The 20,508-nt window shown below is 47.9% G+C and overlaps 1 protein-coding gene across 5 annotated transcripts in view; it reads left to right on the top strand.

Moving 5' to 3' along the window:
* LOC141166861 (inositol polyphosphate-5-phosphatase A-like) overlaps positions 1 to 20,508 on the top strand; it is a 95,559-nt gene that overhangs the window by 19,145 nt on the left and 55,906 nt on the right. For all 5 annotated transcript variants that reach the window (XM_073654007.1, XM_073654010.1, XM_073654009.1 and 2 more), the window contains 3 exons: positions 3,209 to 3,250; positions 3,339 to 3,439; positions 12,419 to 12,506. In XM_073654007.1, coding sequence (XP_073510108.1) covers positions 3,209 to 3,250; positions 3,339 to 3,439; positions 12,419 to 12,506 — 231 coding nt within the window. The remainder of the gene's footprint in view (positions 1 to 3,208; positions 3,251 to 3,338; positions 3,440 to 12,418; positions 12,507 to 20,508) is intronic.

The following is a 20,508-nucleotide window of genomic DNA, read 5'->3' as shown; positions in this document are numbered from 1 at the left end:
CTTGGTCGACGCCACGGGATGTCCTCCGGTCCGGATGCCAGCTGGATCTTCCCTGGAGTGGAAACCTGTAAAGACTGCACAGTTCGGGTTAGCGCAGCAACGCTTTTAGCTAGCTCTTGGACCTGATGGTGCAGGTCTGGAGCCGGGTCATTGTTCAAAGCCTGCGCATCAGCTCCCACAGGCCCTGCCGACAAGGGCGCCGCCTCCTGGTGGTAAGTGGTAGTGGGGCGTCTGGGGGTCACAACGCCACCTGGTGCCGGTTCTCGAAGCACCCGGATGGCTCTGTCCTTGAACTGTGCAAATCCCAGATGAGGGTCCTGTAAGGCCATTGCCCGCAACTGGGTTCGGTGGGCATTGCAATATAAACCCTCTATAAATTGTTCAGTCAACAGCCTGTCCTCGTCTCCCACGCCGTCAGGGTCGGTCTGCTTAATGGCTCTCAGGGCCTCTTGTAGGTTCAGGGCATAGTCCCTTATACTCTCATGTGCCCGCTGTTTGCACCCGTAGAATCTAAGCTTGATCTCGGCTGAGGTGCGGGTATCAAAGGTGTCCCTCAGCCGGGTTAGTATCCCTGCGACAGTCCTCCCCCCAGGTGGCCAGGACTTTACCTCCCTTTGGGCTGCCCCGGTTAATTGGGCCACCAGGATGCTCACTTTTTGCTCCTCTGTGAGGGGGTACACCTGGAAGAGGCTATCCAGCTTTTCTCTAAAGTCATGCAGGGTATGTGACTCCCCTGAGTACTGGGGTAGCCAGGCTGCCCCCGGGATATAGGGCATGGTGAAAGGCATGACCGCAACAGCGGTGGCGCTGGCGGGGGTTGAAGCGGTGAAGCTCTCCTCCGTATCCGGCATCCTTCTCCCCCCTAGTGGACCGTGGCCTACCTTGCGATGATCCTCTTCCGTAGGCCGCGGCTCCGCAGTGGATCGTCAGGGTTGAGGACCTTCCGTCGTGCTCCTGTGACGTCGGCGTCTGCTGGGCTCCTTCCAGGACCTTACGCAACGTCCGGACGTGAGGCGGGGCTTCAGTTCTCTCGCGCTTTCGGAGTCCACGCCCCTCTTCTTCCCGCGCAGCGTCCTCAAGATGGCGTCCAATGGCGGGAAAACTCCACGTATGGCGGGAAGAAGGCTGAAGATGGCGCCGGATGGCGGGAAAACTCCACCGATGGCGGGAAGGAAGCGGAAGATGGCGCCGGATGGCGGGAATCTTCACCACAGGTAAGTTTGAACAGTCTTTTTCAGGCACGCAGTACCCGGTGGTTGCGGGCACGAAATCCTGCCGACTACGCCAAAAGTTGACGCACCCCTGGGCCTGTGTCGCGCTGCGTTGCGCACGCGGGAGCTTACCCGGAGCCGGATCTTTTGAGGGTTCTAGTCTCGTGGCGGTGATCCGGTCCGTGCCCAGGGAGTCAGACTAAGTGGCGCTGTATTAGCGGTAGATGTTGGACGACTACGCCACCCGTTGAGTACAGCTAAGGAGCTGCTGCTGCAGGGCAGACCGCTGAGGCCGGTGGTAGGATTGTGCAGCGTGATAGTATAACCCCCAACGGGAGGGGTATGGCCTCAGGGCAGCCGACGTGGATGATGGGGGTAGCAGGAACCACTCGGAGACGGTACGGTGTAGTTCAGGGTCTTTACTGGTGACAAAGATAGACCCTCCCGGAGTACTGGCTAGCGATTGGGGCCTGGTCAGTCCTTGAGCAGATGGGATCTCCCCTGGCCAGGCGGAGTTGTAGGCCTCCCAAACTAACGATACTCTTCTGGCTACCTTGCTAGAGGCGGGTATAAGTAGCCCACGTCCCTGAGTGTACCGTGTGGTGCTCACCCGTATGGCCGGTGACTCGGGGCCTTCTAGTAGCTTCCGCTCCACGACGGCGGTGCTGGTCCCACGCGTGTGACCGTGCCTTCGGGTTTCTGGGCCAGAGGACCTGCAGTCCCCTGCCGGTCGGTTTCTGCTGTTGGATAGGAGTTAGTCCCCACAGCCTCGGACTCCGGGTCCGGTGATAACTTCTCAGTCAGGGCGAGCTCTGCGGCTGCCAGCCCCTGACTCCTTGTAGCACTGCTCCCACAGAGCTCCTGATGTTCTTTTCCTATATCTGCTTCTCTGTCTCTACTTCTTCTCTACTCACTCACCCTGCCTCAGCCCCAGGTTTATATAGGGGAAGTTCTTCCCCTCCCAGGACTGGGCAGGAGGTGTGGCATGCACAGGATCCCTGACCAAGAGACCTCCCACCTGCTCTCAGACATAACATTGCTGTTACTGTGGAAACCAGACCCCTGGGGTGCCACACCCTACTTCTCACAAAACCCCAAATATCAATAATTTCACCGAAACCTTTAGATTGGATTTCAACATCCTATATCCTGTTTATTTTATGTCCCACTTACAAAGGAAATTGGAGACATAAGGTGCTTGATAGCATTATCACATTGGAATGCTGGACGTCATGGTCTGGCACGTGGGATTTTCCTTCGATACAAAAGAGTGCCTCCAAAATATGTGTTTACCCACGTAAACAGCTTCTCATATTTCCACTTCAGGGACCCCTTGGGATGTGATGTGGGTGAAGGGAGGAGGGATAATTGGGGGTTATCAGCAGTTATCCCTAATTGTTTGTGATTTGGATTAGATTTAGGCTTCAGCATCTGATAGTTTTAAGTGCAAGTGAACCTGTCATCACGAAATGGTATGGCTGAGTAGACTCTTGTACCACAATAAAAATGACACCTTTTTTGTAGAGATCCGATGTGCCAGTCATGAGAAATCTAGAGTAGAAACCATATGCAAATAAGGCTGGAAACGCATCGGGGGCTCTTAGATGCATCTTGCGCATTTAACAGCCTGATTTGCATATGGTTTCTACACTAGATTTCTCATGACTGGCACATCGGATCTCTACAAAAAAGGTGTCATTTTTATTGGTAGAGGATGAGCACCTGGATGAGCATCTACACAGTCACATCAGCGGTGGACACAGACTGAAGAGGGCCCCTGTGCAAGGACAGCTTGTGTGACCCCTTTCTGTGTCTGTGACAGAAACTGCTTGCTTCTTTTGGAGGAGATTTTCTCTCTTGGGCCCCTATGTGGCTGCAAAGATTGCACTAGTGGTATATCTGTCACTATATGGTCTATTTCCATATGAAAAAATGAGCTCAGAGCTCCCCTTAAAGTCTTGTTTTGATGTCTATTTTCCTTTTTTTCTCCTGAACAGCCTGAAGAAATTGAGAAAAGTTGGCTTCAAGAATTCTATAAGGTAAAATGACATTAACCTACCAGAGCCATAGACTTCTCCGTTGGCATCCAGCATCACCACCTGTTGTCTTACCCTTTAATCCTATCAGACGGTCCAGGACCACCAGTCGTCGTTCATTGCTCTCCATCTGCAAGAATTTGGGGGCAAAAATTACCAGGAGAACATGGGATGTGCTGAAAACTTTGTCAGGTAATAACGCACAGAGCACGAGTCCTGGACTTTAGAATGGCTGTATCCGGTCCTGCACTGATATTAGAGCAGTGGCCTACAACCTGTAGCTCTCCAGCTGTTACAGAACTAAAAATCCCAGCATGCCCGGAGTCGTAGTTTTGCAACTTCTGAAGAGCCACAGGTTGTAGTCTGCTGTTACTTATCTAGTTTAGGAATTAACCTCAGGGACATTCAAGATGTTCAGAGTCTTGGGTACCGGAGAGTTTTTTTGTTTCCCCTATGAAGTGTAAATGGCATGTCACCTATATTCCGCAGGTCAATTCAATTACTTTTGCACACTTAATTTTTTCCTTTTTTTTCCTCATTTTTTTGGAAGATGAGATTCAATTTTTTTTATTTTTTTATTTTTTTTTTTTACATTTGTCAGACTTGTCAACTTCTCTGCACTCCTTCACACTGGTGGACATGGACAGAAGAGGGCCCTTGTACAGGAACAATATATGGGCCCTTTGCAGTCCTATAGCTCATCATAATGCACAATTCCAACTGCTTTGGAGATGGAAGTGGCCCTTTACCTCTTGGCCCTGTGTGGCTTCACAGGTTGCACCAATGTTATGTCCCCTGGTCCTACGTAACATCTAGAAAAACACACAGAGATAACTATCTGAGTACAGATAACGTAGCAGATGTTACCCACAGTACAGATAATCTAAGTGTTACTTGCAGTCATTTGTAACACTACTATTATTACCACCATATAGTGGTAGATATCATTTATACACAGGCACACTACATACCATACGTGTAGATTGTACAGATGAATACAGGGACATTTTCTGTGATTGGAATTGTTCATTCTCCTTTTCTTCCCCAATTAGCCCAGACCGCCACGACAACTTCTTCCATCCACCTTTCGTCTCTGCAGGATGTAACACACAGATATTGTTATATAAATCACACAGTGCTATACCCATCAAAAGTGCCCAGGCAGTAATAATGCCCACCTGGTTCACCCCACAATAACGGTGCACCCTTTGTGAGAAAGTGATCGCACTGTGCCTCACATGTTAATAGTGCTTACACACAGGAATAGTGGACCCTCTTTGCCCCCCCATGGTAATAGTACCCCGAAGCAATATTAATAATGTCTTTCATTGGTAACCCTCACAATAATAATAGTGCCCCTCACACAGTAATATCCACTATTTGTGCCCCCCCATAGTAATGTTAGTACACCCACAATATTATCAGCAACCCCTGTAAGTGTTCAACTCAATAATAATAGCACCCCCATATTAGCTCCTCCTTATAATGGTAATAGTGTCCCATTCAATAATAATAGCGCCCTCCTAGAATAGTAATTGAGCCCCCACAATAATACCTGCACCCACCATCCTCCCAAATTTTAATAGTACTTTCCTAGAATACTGTGGATGGATAATAGATAGATATTAGTGTGATAACCCATTCTGTCCCCAGGTCGCAATAGTATGTCCTAGGGAGGGTGTGGGCTCAGCTTGCTATGTTTAGGGCAGATGCCTGCTGTGTGATACAGCCAGCACCTGCCTCTAACAGCAGGATATCATAGGAGATAATTATTTGCACTACATACTACATGTGTCGCAGTATGTAGTACATGAAAATATATAATCACAGGTTGGAGTCCCCACGGGGGACTTAAAAAGAAACAAAACAAACTAAAAAAGGCTTGGGGGGAAAAAAAAAACTATTGTCAGAATCGCCCTCCTTTTCTTCATCCAAAAATAGCAAAATGAAAAAGAAAAAAATAAACATTCTGTATTGCCGTATCGATGAAAATCTGATATATCAAGATATAAAATTAATTAACCCATACGGTAAACGCCGTGAAGAAAAAATGTAACCACAAGAATTTCAGTATTTCCCCAAATGGTACCCCCAAAATTGTATCAATAAAGACTAAAGCTCATTATGCAAGAAAACAAGCGCTCATTCAGGTCTGTCAAATAAAAAGTTCCGGGTCTTGGAAAATGGCAACTGAAACCAAACATATTGTCTTTTTTTTTTCAGTTCAGAATTTTTTAAGTCAATAAAAAAAATAAAAAAAAAAAACCATACCGGATTGGTATCACCGTAATTGTACTGACCTGAAGAATCTCGATGCCAGGTCATTTAATGAAAACTGGAAAAATGAAACATGAAAATACAAGTACGGAATTGTCAGGGTTTTTTTTTCACCATTTCAGCTCACTTAAAAATGTTTTCCCCTTTTTCCATAGAATATCAGGTAAAATGAATAACGCCATTCAAAACCACAACGTCCTACAAAAATGCAATCCCTAAGGCTATATAGACGGAAAAATTAAGTTATGTGTTACATGCCGTAAGGCGGCGGTGTTCACACCGTGCAGTAACTGAGGTAGTGACCCAAGCAAGTCCAACATAAACAGCTTTTATTCAGCAACTCATGGGTAAACAGAAAGTCCTCCGGTTCGCAGCCAGGTTAACATGAGTCCTTAAACAACGGTTGCCGGGGGCAACGGCCGCGCCGGGCCGCTCAGAGCCTGACAGGTGCAGAGCCTTCCAAGGCGGGGGTTCAGCCACACACAGTCCTGCTGAGCTTTCCTGCTGTGTTCCTAGCAGGTTCCAACATAGAACAACACTAATCCTTAGTGCAGGGGTTGTAAAGGACCTGGGGCAAGAGCCACTGGAAAACCCGGGTTGGAGGGAGGAGGCCGCCCCACTGCCTCCTGTGACCTCCTCCAAGAAATGAAGGCCCTGCCGGGTTTTACTTAATCTGCCTTAGCCAGGTAGTCTGACCAGGTGATTGCTCACCTTCATTCCTGCATTGCAGCCGCAGCTGTGTCTGTGACTGCAATGCACTCCAATGGATTTAATAGATTTCTGTACACATTCTGGGGGATATATAACGTCCCTCGTATACGATCCCGGTCACTGCCTCACATATCCCCCCCCTCTGTTCAAACTTGTGGGGTTGAACATTTGCCACCATTCAGGGTGCTCGGGATAAGGCATCCGCGTTTGCTTGCAACTTCCCAGGGCGATGTTCTACAGAGAAACTGAAATTTTGCAGTGACAGGAACCACCTGGTGACTCGCGCATTCCTCTCCTTGGCATTCCTCATCCATACCAAGGGTGAGTGGTCCGTCACCAAGCGGAACTGACGCCCGAGTAAATAATAACATAGTGATTCCAAGGCCCACTTAATAGCCAAACACTCCTTCTCTACCACGCTATAGTTTTTCTCTGCCGGGACAAGTTTTCTACTCAAGTAGGTGACCGGGTGCTCTTCACCATTCACTTTTTGTGACAATACCGCCCCTAGGCCTACCTCCGAGGCATCTGTCTGTACAATGAAGGTTTCCTTGAAGTTGGGGCTGATGAGGACCGGCTGTCCACACAGGGCCAACTTCATGGACTGCAAAGCTTTCTCTGCCTGAGGGTTCCACCGAACCATTACCGATTTTTTTCCTTTCAAGAGATCGGTCAGGGCCGCCATTCGCCAAGCAAAATTAGGTATAAATCGGCGGTAATACCCAAGGATGCCAAGGAACGCCCTCACCTGTTTTGTACTTGACGGTTTAGGCCAGTTTTTTATGGCCTCAACTTTATTGATTTGGGGCTTGATAGCTCCTCGGCCTATCACATACCCCAAATATCGGGCTTCCTCTAGCCCTATCGCACATTTTTTTGGGTTTGACGCGTATTCCTGATGAGGCTTGAGCACTATGTCCATCAACCTCTCGAATGTAGCCAGGGCCCTATGTAACCCAAAAGGTAAGACCACATAGTGGTATAGACCCTCCGGAGTTACGAAGGCGGTCTTTTCCTTCGCCGAATCTGTGAGAGGTACCTGCCAGTAACCCTTGGTGAGATCGAGCGTGGTAAAGTACTGGGCCTGCCCCAGTCTCTCAATCAGCTCGTCCACCCTGGGCATTGGATAAAGGTCAAACTTTGAGACTTCATTCAATTTCCGGAAATCGTTACAGAAGCGTAGCGATCCGTCTGGTTTTGGAATCAGTATGATGGGGCTAGCCCACTCACTCCGTGATTCATCTATGACGCCTAACTGAAGCATTTGTTTTACCTCAGCCGTGATGGCTTGCCTCCGGGCTTCGGGTACCCGGTACGGTCTTATTCGCACCCTTACCCCAGGTTCGGTGACAATCTCATGTTGGATAACCGTAGTCCTACCCGGTAGCTCTGAGAACACGTCGGTATTGTGCTGCACCAGCGAGTGAGCCTCCCGTCGCTGTTGTTTAGTGAGGGCATCACTTATCCTGACCTCCCCCTCGGACGCTTCCCTGGCTGAAGGTAGAGAACTCTCTGGCGATTTGCCCGGGGTGACTTCTGTAGCTAAACACTCTCGATCTTTCCAAGGCTTTAGCATGTTTACATGGTAAAGCTGCTCAGGTTTCCTCCTTCCGGGCTGATACACCCGGTAATTTACCTCCCCCACTTTTTCTCGAACCTCATATGGCCCTTGCCACTTGGCCATGAGCTTACTCTCGGCTGTGGGTACCAGTACTAACACTCGATCGCCCTTGTTAAAAGACCTGACTGTGGCTCTTTTATTATATGTGCGCCTCTGGACTGCCTGGGCATCTAACAGATGTTCTTTCACGATGGGCATGAACGCCGCGATCCTGTCCTGCATACTAGCCACGTGTTCAATTATACTACTGTGTGGAGTCGGCTCTTGTTCCCATATCTCTTTGGCTACGTCCAACAGACCCCTAGGGTGTCTGCCGTACAATAACTCAAAGGGAGAGAACCCTGTGGAAGCCTGGGGTACCTCACGGTCGGCGAACATCAAATAGGGTAGCAACATGTCCCAATCCCTTCCATCCTTAGAAACCACCTTTTTTAACATGGACTTGAGGGTTTTATTGAACCGTTCTACTAACCCGTCGGTTTGAGGGTGGTACACCGAGGTGCGCAATTGTTTAATTTTTAGCAATTTGCACAGTTCCCTTGTCACTTTGGACATAAAAGGGGCCCCCTGATCCGTAAGGATCTCCTTAGGTAGTCCAAGGCGACAGAACATGGCAAACAGCTCCTTTGCAATCAGTTTTGCCGAGGTGTGGCGTAGTGGTATAGCCTCCGGGTACCGGGTGGCATAGTCGACGACCACCAGTATATGTTGGTGGCCACGGGCGGATTTTACAATGGGCCCTACTAAGTCCATTGCAATCCGTTCAAAAGGTACCTCTATCACTGGCAGGGGTACCAATGGGCTACGGAAACTTGCGGTGGGTGTGGACAACTGACATTCGGTGCAGGATTCGCAGTACCTTTTGACCTCCACGTAAACCCCAGGCCAAAAGAACCGCTGCAAGATACGTTCTTGCATCTTTTTTACTCCTAAGTGTCCACCCAGCAGGTGTGTATGTGGCAAATCTAGAACCACCCGACGGTACGACTAAGGTACCACCAACTGTTCCACGACCTCGTCCCTGATCTTATCTATCCTATAGAGCAACTCACCGTTGAGTACCATGCGTGGAAATACAGTATCTGCACCGGGCTGTTGGGCTACGCCTTTTACCTCTACCACCCTTTCCCGCGCCTGAGTCAGGGTGGGATCCTGTAGCTGAGACGTCCCAAACGTGTCCCGGGACACTTCCAGATCGGGGATCGATGGGGTCTCCTCGACCTCTCCTGCCAGCACCTCTAAGGGAAACCTATCGGGGTCACACTCTGTCCCTAGGTTGGACACCCCTACAGCAGGTTCGTCGGGTACAGCGCCTGTAATACATTTTACCGGGGGAGAGTGGATTTTGTTTTTCCACAGAACAGTCCAGAACAGGGGCAAGTCTCTTCCCAACACAGTCCCATAGGGAAGAGTTTTTACCACCCCCACCACATGTTTTATATCTCAACATGGCGTGGACAAAACTACCTCCGCAGTTGGGTACTCTCAGAGGTCCCCATGGATACACACAACCCCGACTGGCCGTCCAATGGGGTTGTCTCCTGCCACCAGTGACCCATGTACCAGAGTCACGAGGCTCCCGAGTCCAGGAGGGCCTCCGTGGGGTACCCATTAACCAGTACCTGGCATAGTTGGAGTTCACTGTCCCGGGGGTCGGCGCTCGCTGTGCAGACGGTCTGGGCATACATTGAGACCCGGCGGCTATATTCGCAGTCCATGGGTTCCGTAGTCAGGGGACAATTAGCAACCACATGTCCCGGCCCCTGACACCGCCAGCACCTAAGGGTGGAGGTACTGTTAGGTCCTTTGACAGTTTGGGAGGGAACCGGTCTCCTGCCACTCTCACTCCGAGGTTCCCCTTCAGCACGGGTACGGTGCTGACTGTCCCCAGCAGAGGGACGCAACCCCTTTCCCGACTCCTGGGTTGGCAGGGATCGGTGTGACAGCCCCAAGGGGACAGAGTCCTGGATAAAGTCCTGAGTGGCCGTGTAACGCTCGATCAGGCTGACCACCTGGTCGAGTGTGCCGGCGTCTCCTTGCCCCACCCAACGTTGGATAGCGGCTGGCAGAGTCCTCACCAGCCGGTCAACCACCACCCTCTCCACCATCTGGGCTGGAGACAAAGTCTCAGGCTGGAGCCACCTCTTCACCAGCTGCAGGAGGTCATAAGCCTGAGACCGGGCAGGTCGGGTCTCCACATAGGCCCATGAAAATACACGCTGAGCCCTCATGTATGTATTGACCCCCAGCCGGGAAAGGATCTCACCTTTGAGCCTCTGGTAGTCCTGGGCGTCTTCTCGACTTAGGTCGAAGTAGGCCTTTTGGGCATCGCCGACCAGAAACGGAGCTACCACTTCTGCCCACTGGCCAGTCAGTAGGTTTCCCCGCTCTGCTGTGCGCTCATAAATGGTCAGGAAGGCTTCCACGTCGTCCTCCGGTTCCATCTTCCTCAACGCTGAGCGAACCTTGTCCCGGGCCTCTCGACGTTCCGGGACTGATGCCATAGGTGTCTCCCGCTGGGCAGCAATCTGTTGCAGCAACAGTTTGTTTGTTTTTTGCTGCTGCTGGTTACGCTGCTGCTCCCGCTCCTGCTGTTGCCGCTGAGACTGCAGCAGCTGCTGCTGGGCAAGTGCCAGCTGCTTTAATAGCTCGTCCATTTTGTTCACGGGGTGAAACTGAAAGGTAGCAGGCCGGATTGTGGTCATGCAGCTGCCGGTGGGGGTATGTCTCAGTCACAATGCCCGCATTCTCCACCAAGCTGTAAGGCGGCGGTGTTCACACCATGCAGAAACTGAGGCAGTGACCCAAGCAAGTCCAACATAAACAGCTTTTATTCAGCAACTCACGGATAAACAGAAAGTCCTCCGGTTCGCAGCCGGGTTAACATGAGTCCATAAACAACGGTTGCCGGGGGCAACGGCCGCTCAGAGCCTGACAGGTGCTGAGCCTTCCCAGGCGGGGGTTCAGCCACACTCAATCCTGCTGAGCTTTCCTGCTGTGCTCCTAGCAGGTTCCAACATAGAACAACACTAATCCTTAGTGCAGGGATTGTAAAGGACCTGGGGCAAGAGCCACTGGAAAACCCGGGTTGGAGGGAGGAGGCCGCCCCACTGCCTTCCTGTAGCCTCCTCCAAGAAATGAAGGCCCTGCCGGGTTTTACTTAATCTGCCTTAGCCAGGTAGTCTGACCAGGTCATTGCTCACCTTCATTCCTGCATTGCAGCCGCAGGTGAGTTTGTGACTGCAATGGATTTAATAGGTTTCTGTATACATTCTGGGGGATATATAACATCCCTCGTATACGATCCCGGTCACTGCCTCACACCGCCTAAGTTCAGATAAGGACGAGACCGGTTACATGAATTTGTTGGAATCCTGGGGGAACCGTTACTCAGGGCGACCATAGGCTGCAGCTTCTCTCAGGCACACAATAGATTCAGTTGCTGACAAGACACATCTGACGAGTCCTCAGAAACGGTAGAACAGTAACATTTAATGAGGCACGGCCAGTGCAATTTAAGTGTCTCTTTGAGCAACAGGCTCCAGTAACAACAGTACAATCTCCTTCACAACACAGTAGTACAAAGTCTATCCAGTAGCACAGTACAGCACAGTTTTAAATCATACACAACAACAGGCTTTTCCTTCACAAGGACTCAATAGTACACAGCATTCTTTATCCTGCATGGAGATGGAGTGGGGGGGGGTCTGATGAGGGAGATGATCCCTATGACAGGATTCCTTCCAGTCCTTATCTTTCTGTCCGATAATACTCCACACTGTTAGCTCAGGGAGTCTATCTGACCTGTGTTTAGCTTCCCTTGTACCTGAATTCTGTTCCCTTGCCTTCTGTGAGATGCAGGTCATACACCACCTTTCTCTTTGGCTGTAGCCAGACAGTAAACAACAACTTCCCCACAATCCCCCTGGGGCTTTGCTAAAACACTCCCTGTCTCCTGTGACTGTGTTAACCCCTCTAGTTGCTGGATGCTTCTGGAGCACAACACTTCCTGTCTCCTGTGCTTGTGTTACTTCTAATAGTTGCTGGATGCTTTTGAAGCAACAGCACTACTTCTACATGTCACATATGGCTTGGTCCTGAAGGAAGAAGAGGGGGGAAAAAAATGCAAAAGCGAAAGTCTGCCACATCGTTAAGATTTTAATTATGAATAAGGAATAGATTATGGTCTATGGAGTCTGATTATAACAGGCGCTGTGATGATATGCTGTAGTAATGGGTCTGCATGGTGCCCTATGGACCAAGTTGGACTTTTTTTTCCAAAGTCTTTTATTTTGTGCATTCTTGCCATCAAAAATGACTTCAAGAAACCTCCAACGCAGATGTGAATAGGACCTAAAACTTGGCTTCAGATCTTCCTGTACCCTATCCACCATCTTGGGGCCTACCAGGATGAGGTCATTATTTGAGTTTTGGGATTATAGGTGGACATGTGACTAATCTAGATTATTTTTAATATTATGTGAGTGACCATATAATGCAAATGATGTGATGCTGATGGTTTGTGAAGGTAAGGATGGCACTAAATATGGCTGCCTTTGCAGGAGGTTGATGCAGAGTGAGGAGATGTCCCAGTATAACTGTATCCAGAGTTTCATAGACAAAGACTTCACCCAGACGGAGAGATTCACAGTGAGTAAACCATATTATTTATCTAAGGATATGTGCCCCAAATTGTTACGGCCTGGGTGCTCCACCTAAAAATCTGATTACTAATGCAGTTCCAGCCTGGCAATGTGAGACCGCTACTAAAAATGTGTTCCTTTATCTGCTATCAGCACAGTGCTGATCCAACTATGGATAGATGAGCGAAGCTGGTTACTAAGGACACACTGCTTAACAACTACAGCCATTTATATAAAGGTTGCCGAGTGGGGAGTCCATAGCAACCAAGTAGGCCTTCAACCCAATGCCAAATTGACACTACTGATGGAGGATGAAAGGCCAAGGTGGGGCAGTGCAGAAACCTCACATTATGATTTACTGTCCAATTAATCAGATTTTTGTGAATTTAGATTTTTGCTGTCATGGAGCTGAGGACATGAGTTTATATACTGTATAATCCACACCAGATTCTCTCTCTCACTCCTTTATGGTTACTAACATTAGTGTTGGAGTTTCTGAGACTCTTTAGTTTTGGGGAGTTTCACACGGGACGGCCCCCAATTCTGCCCAGAAACTACCAGACTTGTTTAAATCCCTCCGCTTCCAGGGAATTTGGTGAGCCTGTTTCTGAAAATTGAGGACCACGTTACTATGTTAGGAGAAAGGTGCCCATAGCTCTCATTTTACAAGGCGCCTTTGGGAAATAAATGTGTTGGTCTGAATGCCCACCAAAGAGATGCAAGATGGTTGGTTATAAATTAGGAAAAAATGGCCGCTTTCTTGAAGAAAACAATGGGCCTGATTCAAGATTTGCAGGGTTTTTGTAAACTGGTGTTCTCAAGTTGTCTCTTGAGCAGCTAGAAGCTATGCAGCCTCCTTAGGGCACAGTCAGACGACCGTATGACTCGGACTGAGATCTGACCGCAATGCACGGACTGGCCGGCGAGTCTCATGACTTGAGCGTGACAGCTTTATCGAAATATATGAAGTTGTCATGCTTGGGTTGGGAGACCTGTCTGCTAGTCTGTGCATTGTGGTCCAATTTATACCGTCGTCTGACTATGCCCCTCCAGTCTCCTTACTTTCTGGTTTCTGGCAGGGCGACACTCCTCCTTGAATGACAGTTATGGTGAGTAGCAGAGCTGTAGTATTAGTAGAATTATAATGCTCAGCACAAGTTCTGCTGTAGCACATTCACCTATCGGTTTGTTCCACAGTGCAATCACTATATTTACACATAGAGACAACAGGGATCTGAACAAGCACACAGCTTGGACAGTGAGAGCCATGATTGGGAGTCCTTCTCCGAATGCTGCAGGGCTAGGGGCTGATGTTTTGCAAGATTTGTAGCCGCAACTTGTCAGGAGGAGGGGGGAGGTGAGCAGATAACTGATGTATAAAAATTATTGGACTGTAGAGTTCAGACTGGGATGTTAGGAGTTAATCTCTCTCCTGGAATGTAAGTACTGCGCACTCTTGCCCAAGATCTGTGCAGGCACTAGTGGCCATACTCCATGGAATCTCACTGTACACTATGAAAGATAAAAGCTCTCATTGAAGGAGAATGACAGCAGATAGAAAAAGCAAGCCAATTGCAAACTTGCTTATTTTAATGCTGTCTATCTAACTAAAGCAATTTAATAACTTGAGACTACACCTGTAAGTCACTTATTTTTCTGTCTTGTGGAATCTGTTTCTGAGTTTTTTTTGCTGTAAATTCTTCAAACTGTGGCACATGTGGTTAATGAAACTGGTGCAAAGTAAAAATTGGTCTTTATTTTTATGTTTTTAAACCTGTTTTGTGCAAATTTTTGTGTCAAAACGTCGCGTTTCGCAAAATGACGGAATTTTTATGCCAAAATATCTGTTGTATATAAAATGACTCTAAAGGAGGACTTGTGTACATTTGTGACAAAGTTTTAGATTTTTCGAAAAGTCAGGTGATAAATCAGGTGGAAACCCTCAACTCTCCCCCTACCACAATGGTGAACATAAAAAAGCAAAACCATTTAGTATGTATAAAATAGACTTAAAAACACAGAAATCGAAAGATGAATATGAGGCAAAGCACTAAAAAGTTGACAAGAGAAAAGGCACAAATGCTATAATAATTTGGGCCAATAAATCCAATACTAGACACTGCCTATGGGCAACAGTGGATCTGTTTCTAGATGCGGGCTTGTTTTTCTAATGTCATATGACCCCCTTAAATTGATTCGAAAAGAGAAAAAAAGATGTGAGCCCCAATGGGGACAGTGCCCATAATGTATGTAAAGTGCTGTGGAATTAATGGAGCTTTATAAGTGAGTAAAATAATAAAATATTAATAATAATAATAATGCGTCAATAATGAAGGAAATAGAAAAAAATAAATAAAATTTTCATTCATGCAATACTGCTCGTGACCACTTGGTGGTGCACAATAATTACATTTCCCATTTATGAAGTTTTTGCGCTTTAACTTTGGGCATATACAGTGTATGTGGAGGGGGAGACGTGTGTATGATGGGGATCACCTCATTTAATTTTATAAATTGCTCCGCTACCAATTCAAGTTTTGTTTCTAGACTGTGGTATTGCTCTTGTCATATATAGATCTGCAGTTAAATGACAATCGCGTGATGTTCTCTTCTGTCAAGTTATTAAAAGTTCTGTTTGATTTGTTAGCTATATCTGTATCTGGGAAAGCTGGGTGACAACCAGTAAAGCTTTAGCTGTATCCCCCCCCCAACCCATTTTTTTTTTCACTACAATCCTGAATTGAAAATTTATGCCCCTATATTGATCCATATTGGCCAAGCACATTTGCTCTGCAGTTTTCAGAACTCCCATAGAAATGAAGAGACAGACGTGCATGTGTGGCCAGTTCCCATTCCTGGTAGCGCATATGCCATTGATATCAAATTTGGGAATCCATCCTTATCGCTAAAGTTGGAGCATTGCAATACCGGTGATGACCACAAGGTGCTGCATAGAAACCATTTATTTAAAGCGGACCTGGCATCACATTTACCTTATGAAGTAAACACTGATGAGACCATTATAGGTGTCTCATTTTATTTAATTGTGGCAGATTTACAGTTCCTTCATCCATTTTCATTCTCCTGATATGTAGGTCACAGTCTGCTCCTAGTTTCAGATTTTTCTCATGTGGAACTGTCTCTACCAGTAATACATGCTGTATGTGAGGTTTGTGGGTCCAGGATCGCTTAGCACAGCTTCATTCCTCCACTGATTTCTCCTTCTATGGGTTCAATCACAGGAAAATATTTCCAGTCCATCTGACCACACATGGGCGGGTGATTTTCCATACACAGAAGTAATGTAAAAAAATTGCAGCTAGTATGGCCTTATTTATGAACCAGACTAGTGCATGTAAATAGTAGGCTGCTCCTGCACCCATCCACTATGGAGCCAGTTACTTCTGCAAAGTTCAACGCTCATCTAAACTTAGCTTAATACAGCCACTGCCGCGATTTAACTCTATCTGTGCCAACACTTATACATACCACTATGTATGTGGTTCCCCCCCACACACACACCTTTACCCCGTTCCCAGATCCTACTTTGCGCTCTCTCTCCCTTCCCTCTCCCCTCCTTCCTCTGCAGACCTTGCGATAGATTCTCTACTACCTGTGTGATACGGTAGCGCTCAGCTGTGTATAACCTCCTCCCCTCGCTGGTGTTTTTTTTTAAGGTTGGGTTAACATTTACATTATCATTTCGGGTTTTCTGCTCCGTCGTAGGACGACAATTGAAAATTACGTAGTCTAGGATCTGTCACACCAGTATGTAAATTACATCAGCCCTGATGTTGCAGTTTCCAGCTTCCTTGTTAGAAGCAGCAGCATAGCTAGCTATGTGAAGGAGATGCACAGACTCTACAGCAGCAGAATGATAGAAAATTTCAAGTAGAAGTTGCTGAATTTTACATTTTTGGAAGAGAATGAATAATAATAAAACCTGTGTCCATAGCCTTTTACATACTCTTCGAAGTATAGAAATCCAGTCACTCCATCTAGCTATTAGGTGTGAAAGTGGTGACATTCTGAACTGGAATGTGACAGTAATGAGGATATACAGCTCCACCTGAGTGATATGAAGCTGTGGTGTTCATAGCGTCCTTATCAGCTGCAGGTATTATCATTACTGGTCTGATAAGGAAATCTGGCCTCAGGGCCGTTATCTACGGGGTAATGAGAATATTGCACATAGCACAAATTACAGGATTAGCAATAAGGTAAGATCTGGTACAAATGTCACCTGGAAGAGCGTCATTGTGTCACGCGTGCAAGGAGACCTAACTAAATGCATAACTGAAGCTCCTGATCTCCAATGCAGAATTTGTGAAAGCCCCCACTTACTATATGCCATTTACAATATTTGGCATGGAAAACGTTGGCTTCTTAAAGGGGGTGTATCAGCAAGTTATCCTAAGGACAATCCATTTAATATCAAGGCTTCATATCCATACCTCCCATCTCTGAAGGATAGGAAAGAGAGATCGCTATTGTTGCATGCACATTTCAAAAGTAGTGTCCCTAATAAAGAAACCCCTTAGTGTCCCCACACAGTTTATGGCCTCCTTGCAGTTAGATGCCACACACACACATTGATGCCCCCAAATATCCCCTTACACACAGAATGATGCCCCTTCCTACACATTATGATGCTTCTAGTGTCCCCCTACAGACTGATGACCCCACAGTGCCCTCACACAGTAATATGCCCCCACCATCTCCCCACAAGTTATAATGCCATAACAGTGCCACCAGCCAATGACACCCTACAGTCTCCCCTCATTTAGTATGATGTCCACAATTCACCCTTCAACACATAAAGACCCATACACAATATGATGCCCCACAAACACAATGAATATGATGCCCCCACAGTCCCCCTACTCCACTTTTTTTCATGCACCTCTGAGGCCTAATTGTACCTCCTTAGGTATTAAACATCATAAGGAGATATATGGATCCAACAGAATAATATTGTGGCATGCTCCACCTAAAGCTAAATCATGGACTGTGGCTTGTAGCATGCCTCCCAGCTGTCCGGGATGCAGTGAGGCAGTTCAGGATTTGGCCTGCTGTGAGGCGAGGTTGGCGGCTCGTCCTGATTTAATCTCCATCCGTGTCTGTAGGATGACGATGCTTTTGAATATAGTGGTAGAGCGAGATAGTGTCAGCTTTCATTTATGCCATCTAAGGCTTGGCGTAGGAGGCGTAACGATGTCACTACATCACGCCTGCTGTGCTGGGCCACAGTCGGCACAGAGTGGAGATCTGCTCTGTTCATCCTGGGGTTTTTGGACACTGTGGGGCATCCTACATTGTGTGGGGAGGCACTGTGGGGGCATACATTGTGGGCATCATTTTGCAATGGGTGATATGAGAGCATAATATTGTGGGGACACTGACATGTAAGGGGGGCATTATGGGTGAATCATTGAGGGGATTAATATGTAAGGAAGGCACTGTTGGGACATCATACTGTGTGTGAGGGATAAACATTGTGAGGGCATCATACTGTGTTTGGGGGATATATTGTGAGGGCATCATACTGTGTGTGGGGGATATATTGTGAGGGCATCATACTGTGTGTGGGGGATATATTGTGAGGGCATCATACTGTGTGTGGGGGATATATTGTGAGGGCATCATACTGTGTGTGGGGGATATATTGTGAGGGCATCATACTGTGTGTGGGGGATATATTGTGAGGGCATCATACTGTGTGGGGGGATACATTATGAGGGCATCATACTGTGTGTGGGGGATATATTGTGAGGGCATCATACTGTGTGTGTGGGGGATATATTGTGAGGGCATCATACTGTGTGTGGGGGATATATTGTGAGGGCATCATACTGTGTGTGGGGGATATATTGTGAGGGCATCATACTGTGTCTGGGGGATACATTATGGGGTCATCATACTGTGTCTGGGGGATACATTGTGGGGTCATCATACTGTGTGTGGGGGATACATTGTGAGGACATCATACTGACTGTGTGTGGGGGATACATTGTGAGGACATCATACTGACTGTGTGTGGGGGATACATTGTGAGGGCACCGTGCTGTGTGTGTGGGATGCATTGTGAGGGCATCGTACTGTGTGTGGGGGATGCATTGTGAGGGCATCATAGTATGTGTGGGAGATGCATTGTGAGGGCATCATACTGTGTGTGGGGGATACATTGTGAGGGCATCATACTGTGTGTGGGGGATACATTGTGAGGGCATCGTACTGTGTGTGGGGCATGCATTGTGAGGGCATCGTACTGTGTGTGGGGGATGCATTGTGAGGGCATCGTACTGTGTGTGGGGCATGCATTGTGAGGGCATCGTACTGTGTGTGGGGGATACATTGTGAGGGCATCGTACTGTGTGTGGGGGAAGCATTGTGAGGGCATCGTACTGTGTGTGGGGGATACATTGTGAGGGCATCATACTGTGTGTGTGGGGGATACATTGTGAGGGCCTCGTACTGTGTGTGGGGGATGTATTGTGAGGGCATCGTACTGTGTGTGGGGGAAGCATTGTGAGGGCATCATACTGTGTGTGGGGGATGCATTGTGAGGGTATCATACTGTGTGTGGGGGATACATTGTGGGGTCATCATACTGTGTCTGGGGGATACATTGTGGGGTCATCATATTGACTGTGTGTGGGAGATACATTGTGAGGGCATCATACTGTGTGTGTGGGGGGATACATTGTGAGGGCATCATACTGTGTGTGGGGGATACATTGTGAGGGCCTCGTACTGTGTGTGGGGGATGTATTGTGAGGGCATCGTACTGTGTGTGGGGGAAGCATTGTGAGGGCATCATACTGTATGTGGGGGATGCATTGTGAGGGTATCATACTGTGTGTGGGGGATGCATTGTGAGGGTATCATACTGTGTGTGGGGGATGCATTGTGAGGGTATCATACTGTGTGTGAGGGATGCATTGTGAGGGTATCATACTGTGTGTGAGGGATACATTGTGAGGGCCTCGTACTGTGTGTGGGGGATGCATTGTGAGGGCATCGTACTGTGTGTGGGGGAAGCATTGTGAGGGCATCATACTGTGTGTGGGGGATGCATTGTGAGGGTATCATACTGTGTGTGGGGGATGCATTGTGAGGGTATCATACTGTGTGTGGGGGATGCATTGTGAGGGCATCATACTGTGTGTGGGGGGATACATTGTGGGGTCATCATACTGTGTCTGGGGGATACATTGTGAGGGCATCATATTGACTGTGTGTGGGAGATACATTGTGAGGGCATCATACTGTGTGTGGGGGATGCATTGTGAGGGTATCATACTGTGTGTGGGGGATATATTGTGAGGGCATCATACTGTGTGTGGGGGATACATTGTGAGGGTATCATACTGTGTGTGGGGGATACATTGTGAGGGCCTCGTACTGTGTGTGGGGGATGCATTGTGAGGGCATCGTACTGTGTGTGGGGGAAGCATTGTGAGGGCATCATACTGTGTGTGGGGGATGCATTGTGAGGGTATCATACTGTGTGTGGGGGATGCATTGTGAGGGTATCATACTGTGTGTGGGGGATGCATTGTGAGGGCATCATACTGTGTGTGGGGGGATACATTGTGGGGTCATCATACTGTGTCTGGGGGATACATTGTGAGGGCATCATATTGACTGTGTGTGGGAGATACATTGTGAGGGCATCATACTGTGTGTGGGGGATGCATTGTGAGGGCATCGTACTGTGTGTGGGGGATGCATTGTGAGGGCATCGTACTGTGTGTGGGGGATGCATTGTGAGGGCATCGTACTGTGTGTGGGGGATGCATTGTGAGGGCATCGTACTGTGTGTGGGGGAAGCATTGTGAGGGCATCGTACTGTGCGTGGGGGAAGCATTGTAATGGCATCATACTGTGTGTGGGGGATGCATTGTGAGGGCATCATACTGTGTGTGGGGAATGCATTGTGAGGGTATCATACTGTGTGTGGGATATGCATTGTGAGGGCATCATACTGTGTGTGGGGGATACATTGT

Source organism: Phyllobates terribilis, unplaced genomic scaffold, assembly GCF_046119375.1.
Source record: "Phyllobates terribilis strain yellow unplaced genomic scaffold, ASM4611937v1 Scaffold_11__3_contigs__length_659146591, whole genome shotgun sequence".
NCBI lineage: Eukaryota > Metazoa > Chordata > Amphibia > Anura > Dendrobatidae > Phyllobates > Phyllobates terribilis.
The sequence above is the reverse complement of the archived record's forward strand: the minus strand, read 5'-3'. Positions and strand labels throughout refer to the sequence as shown.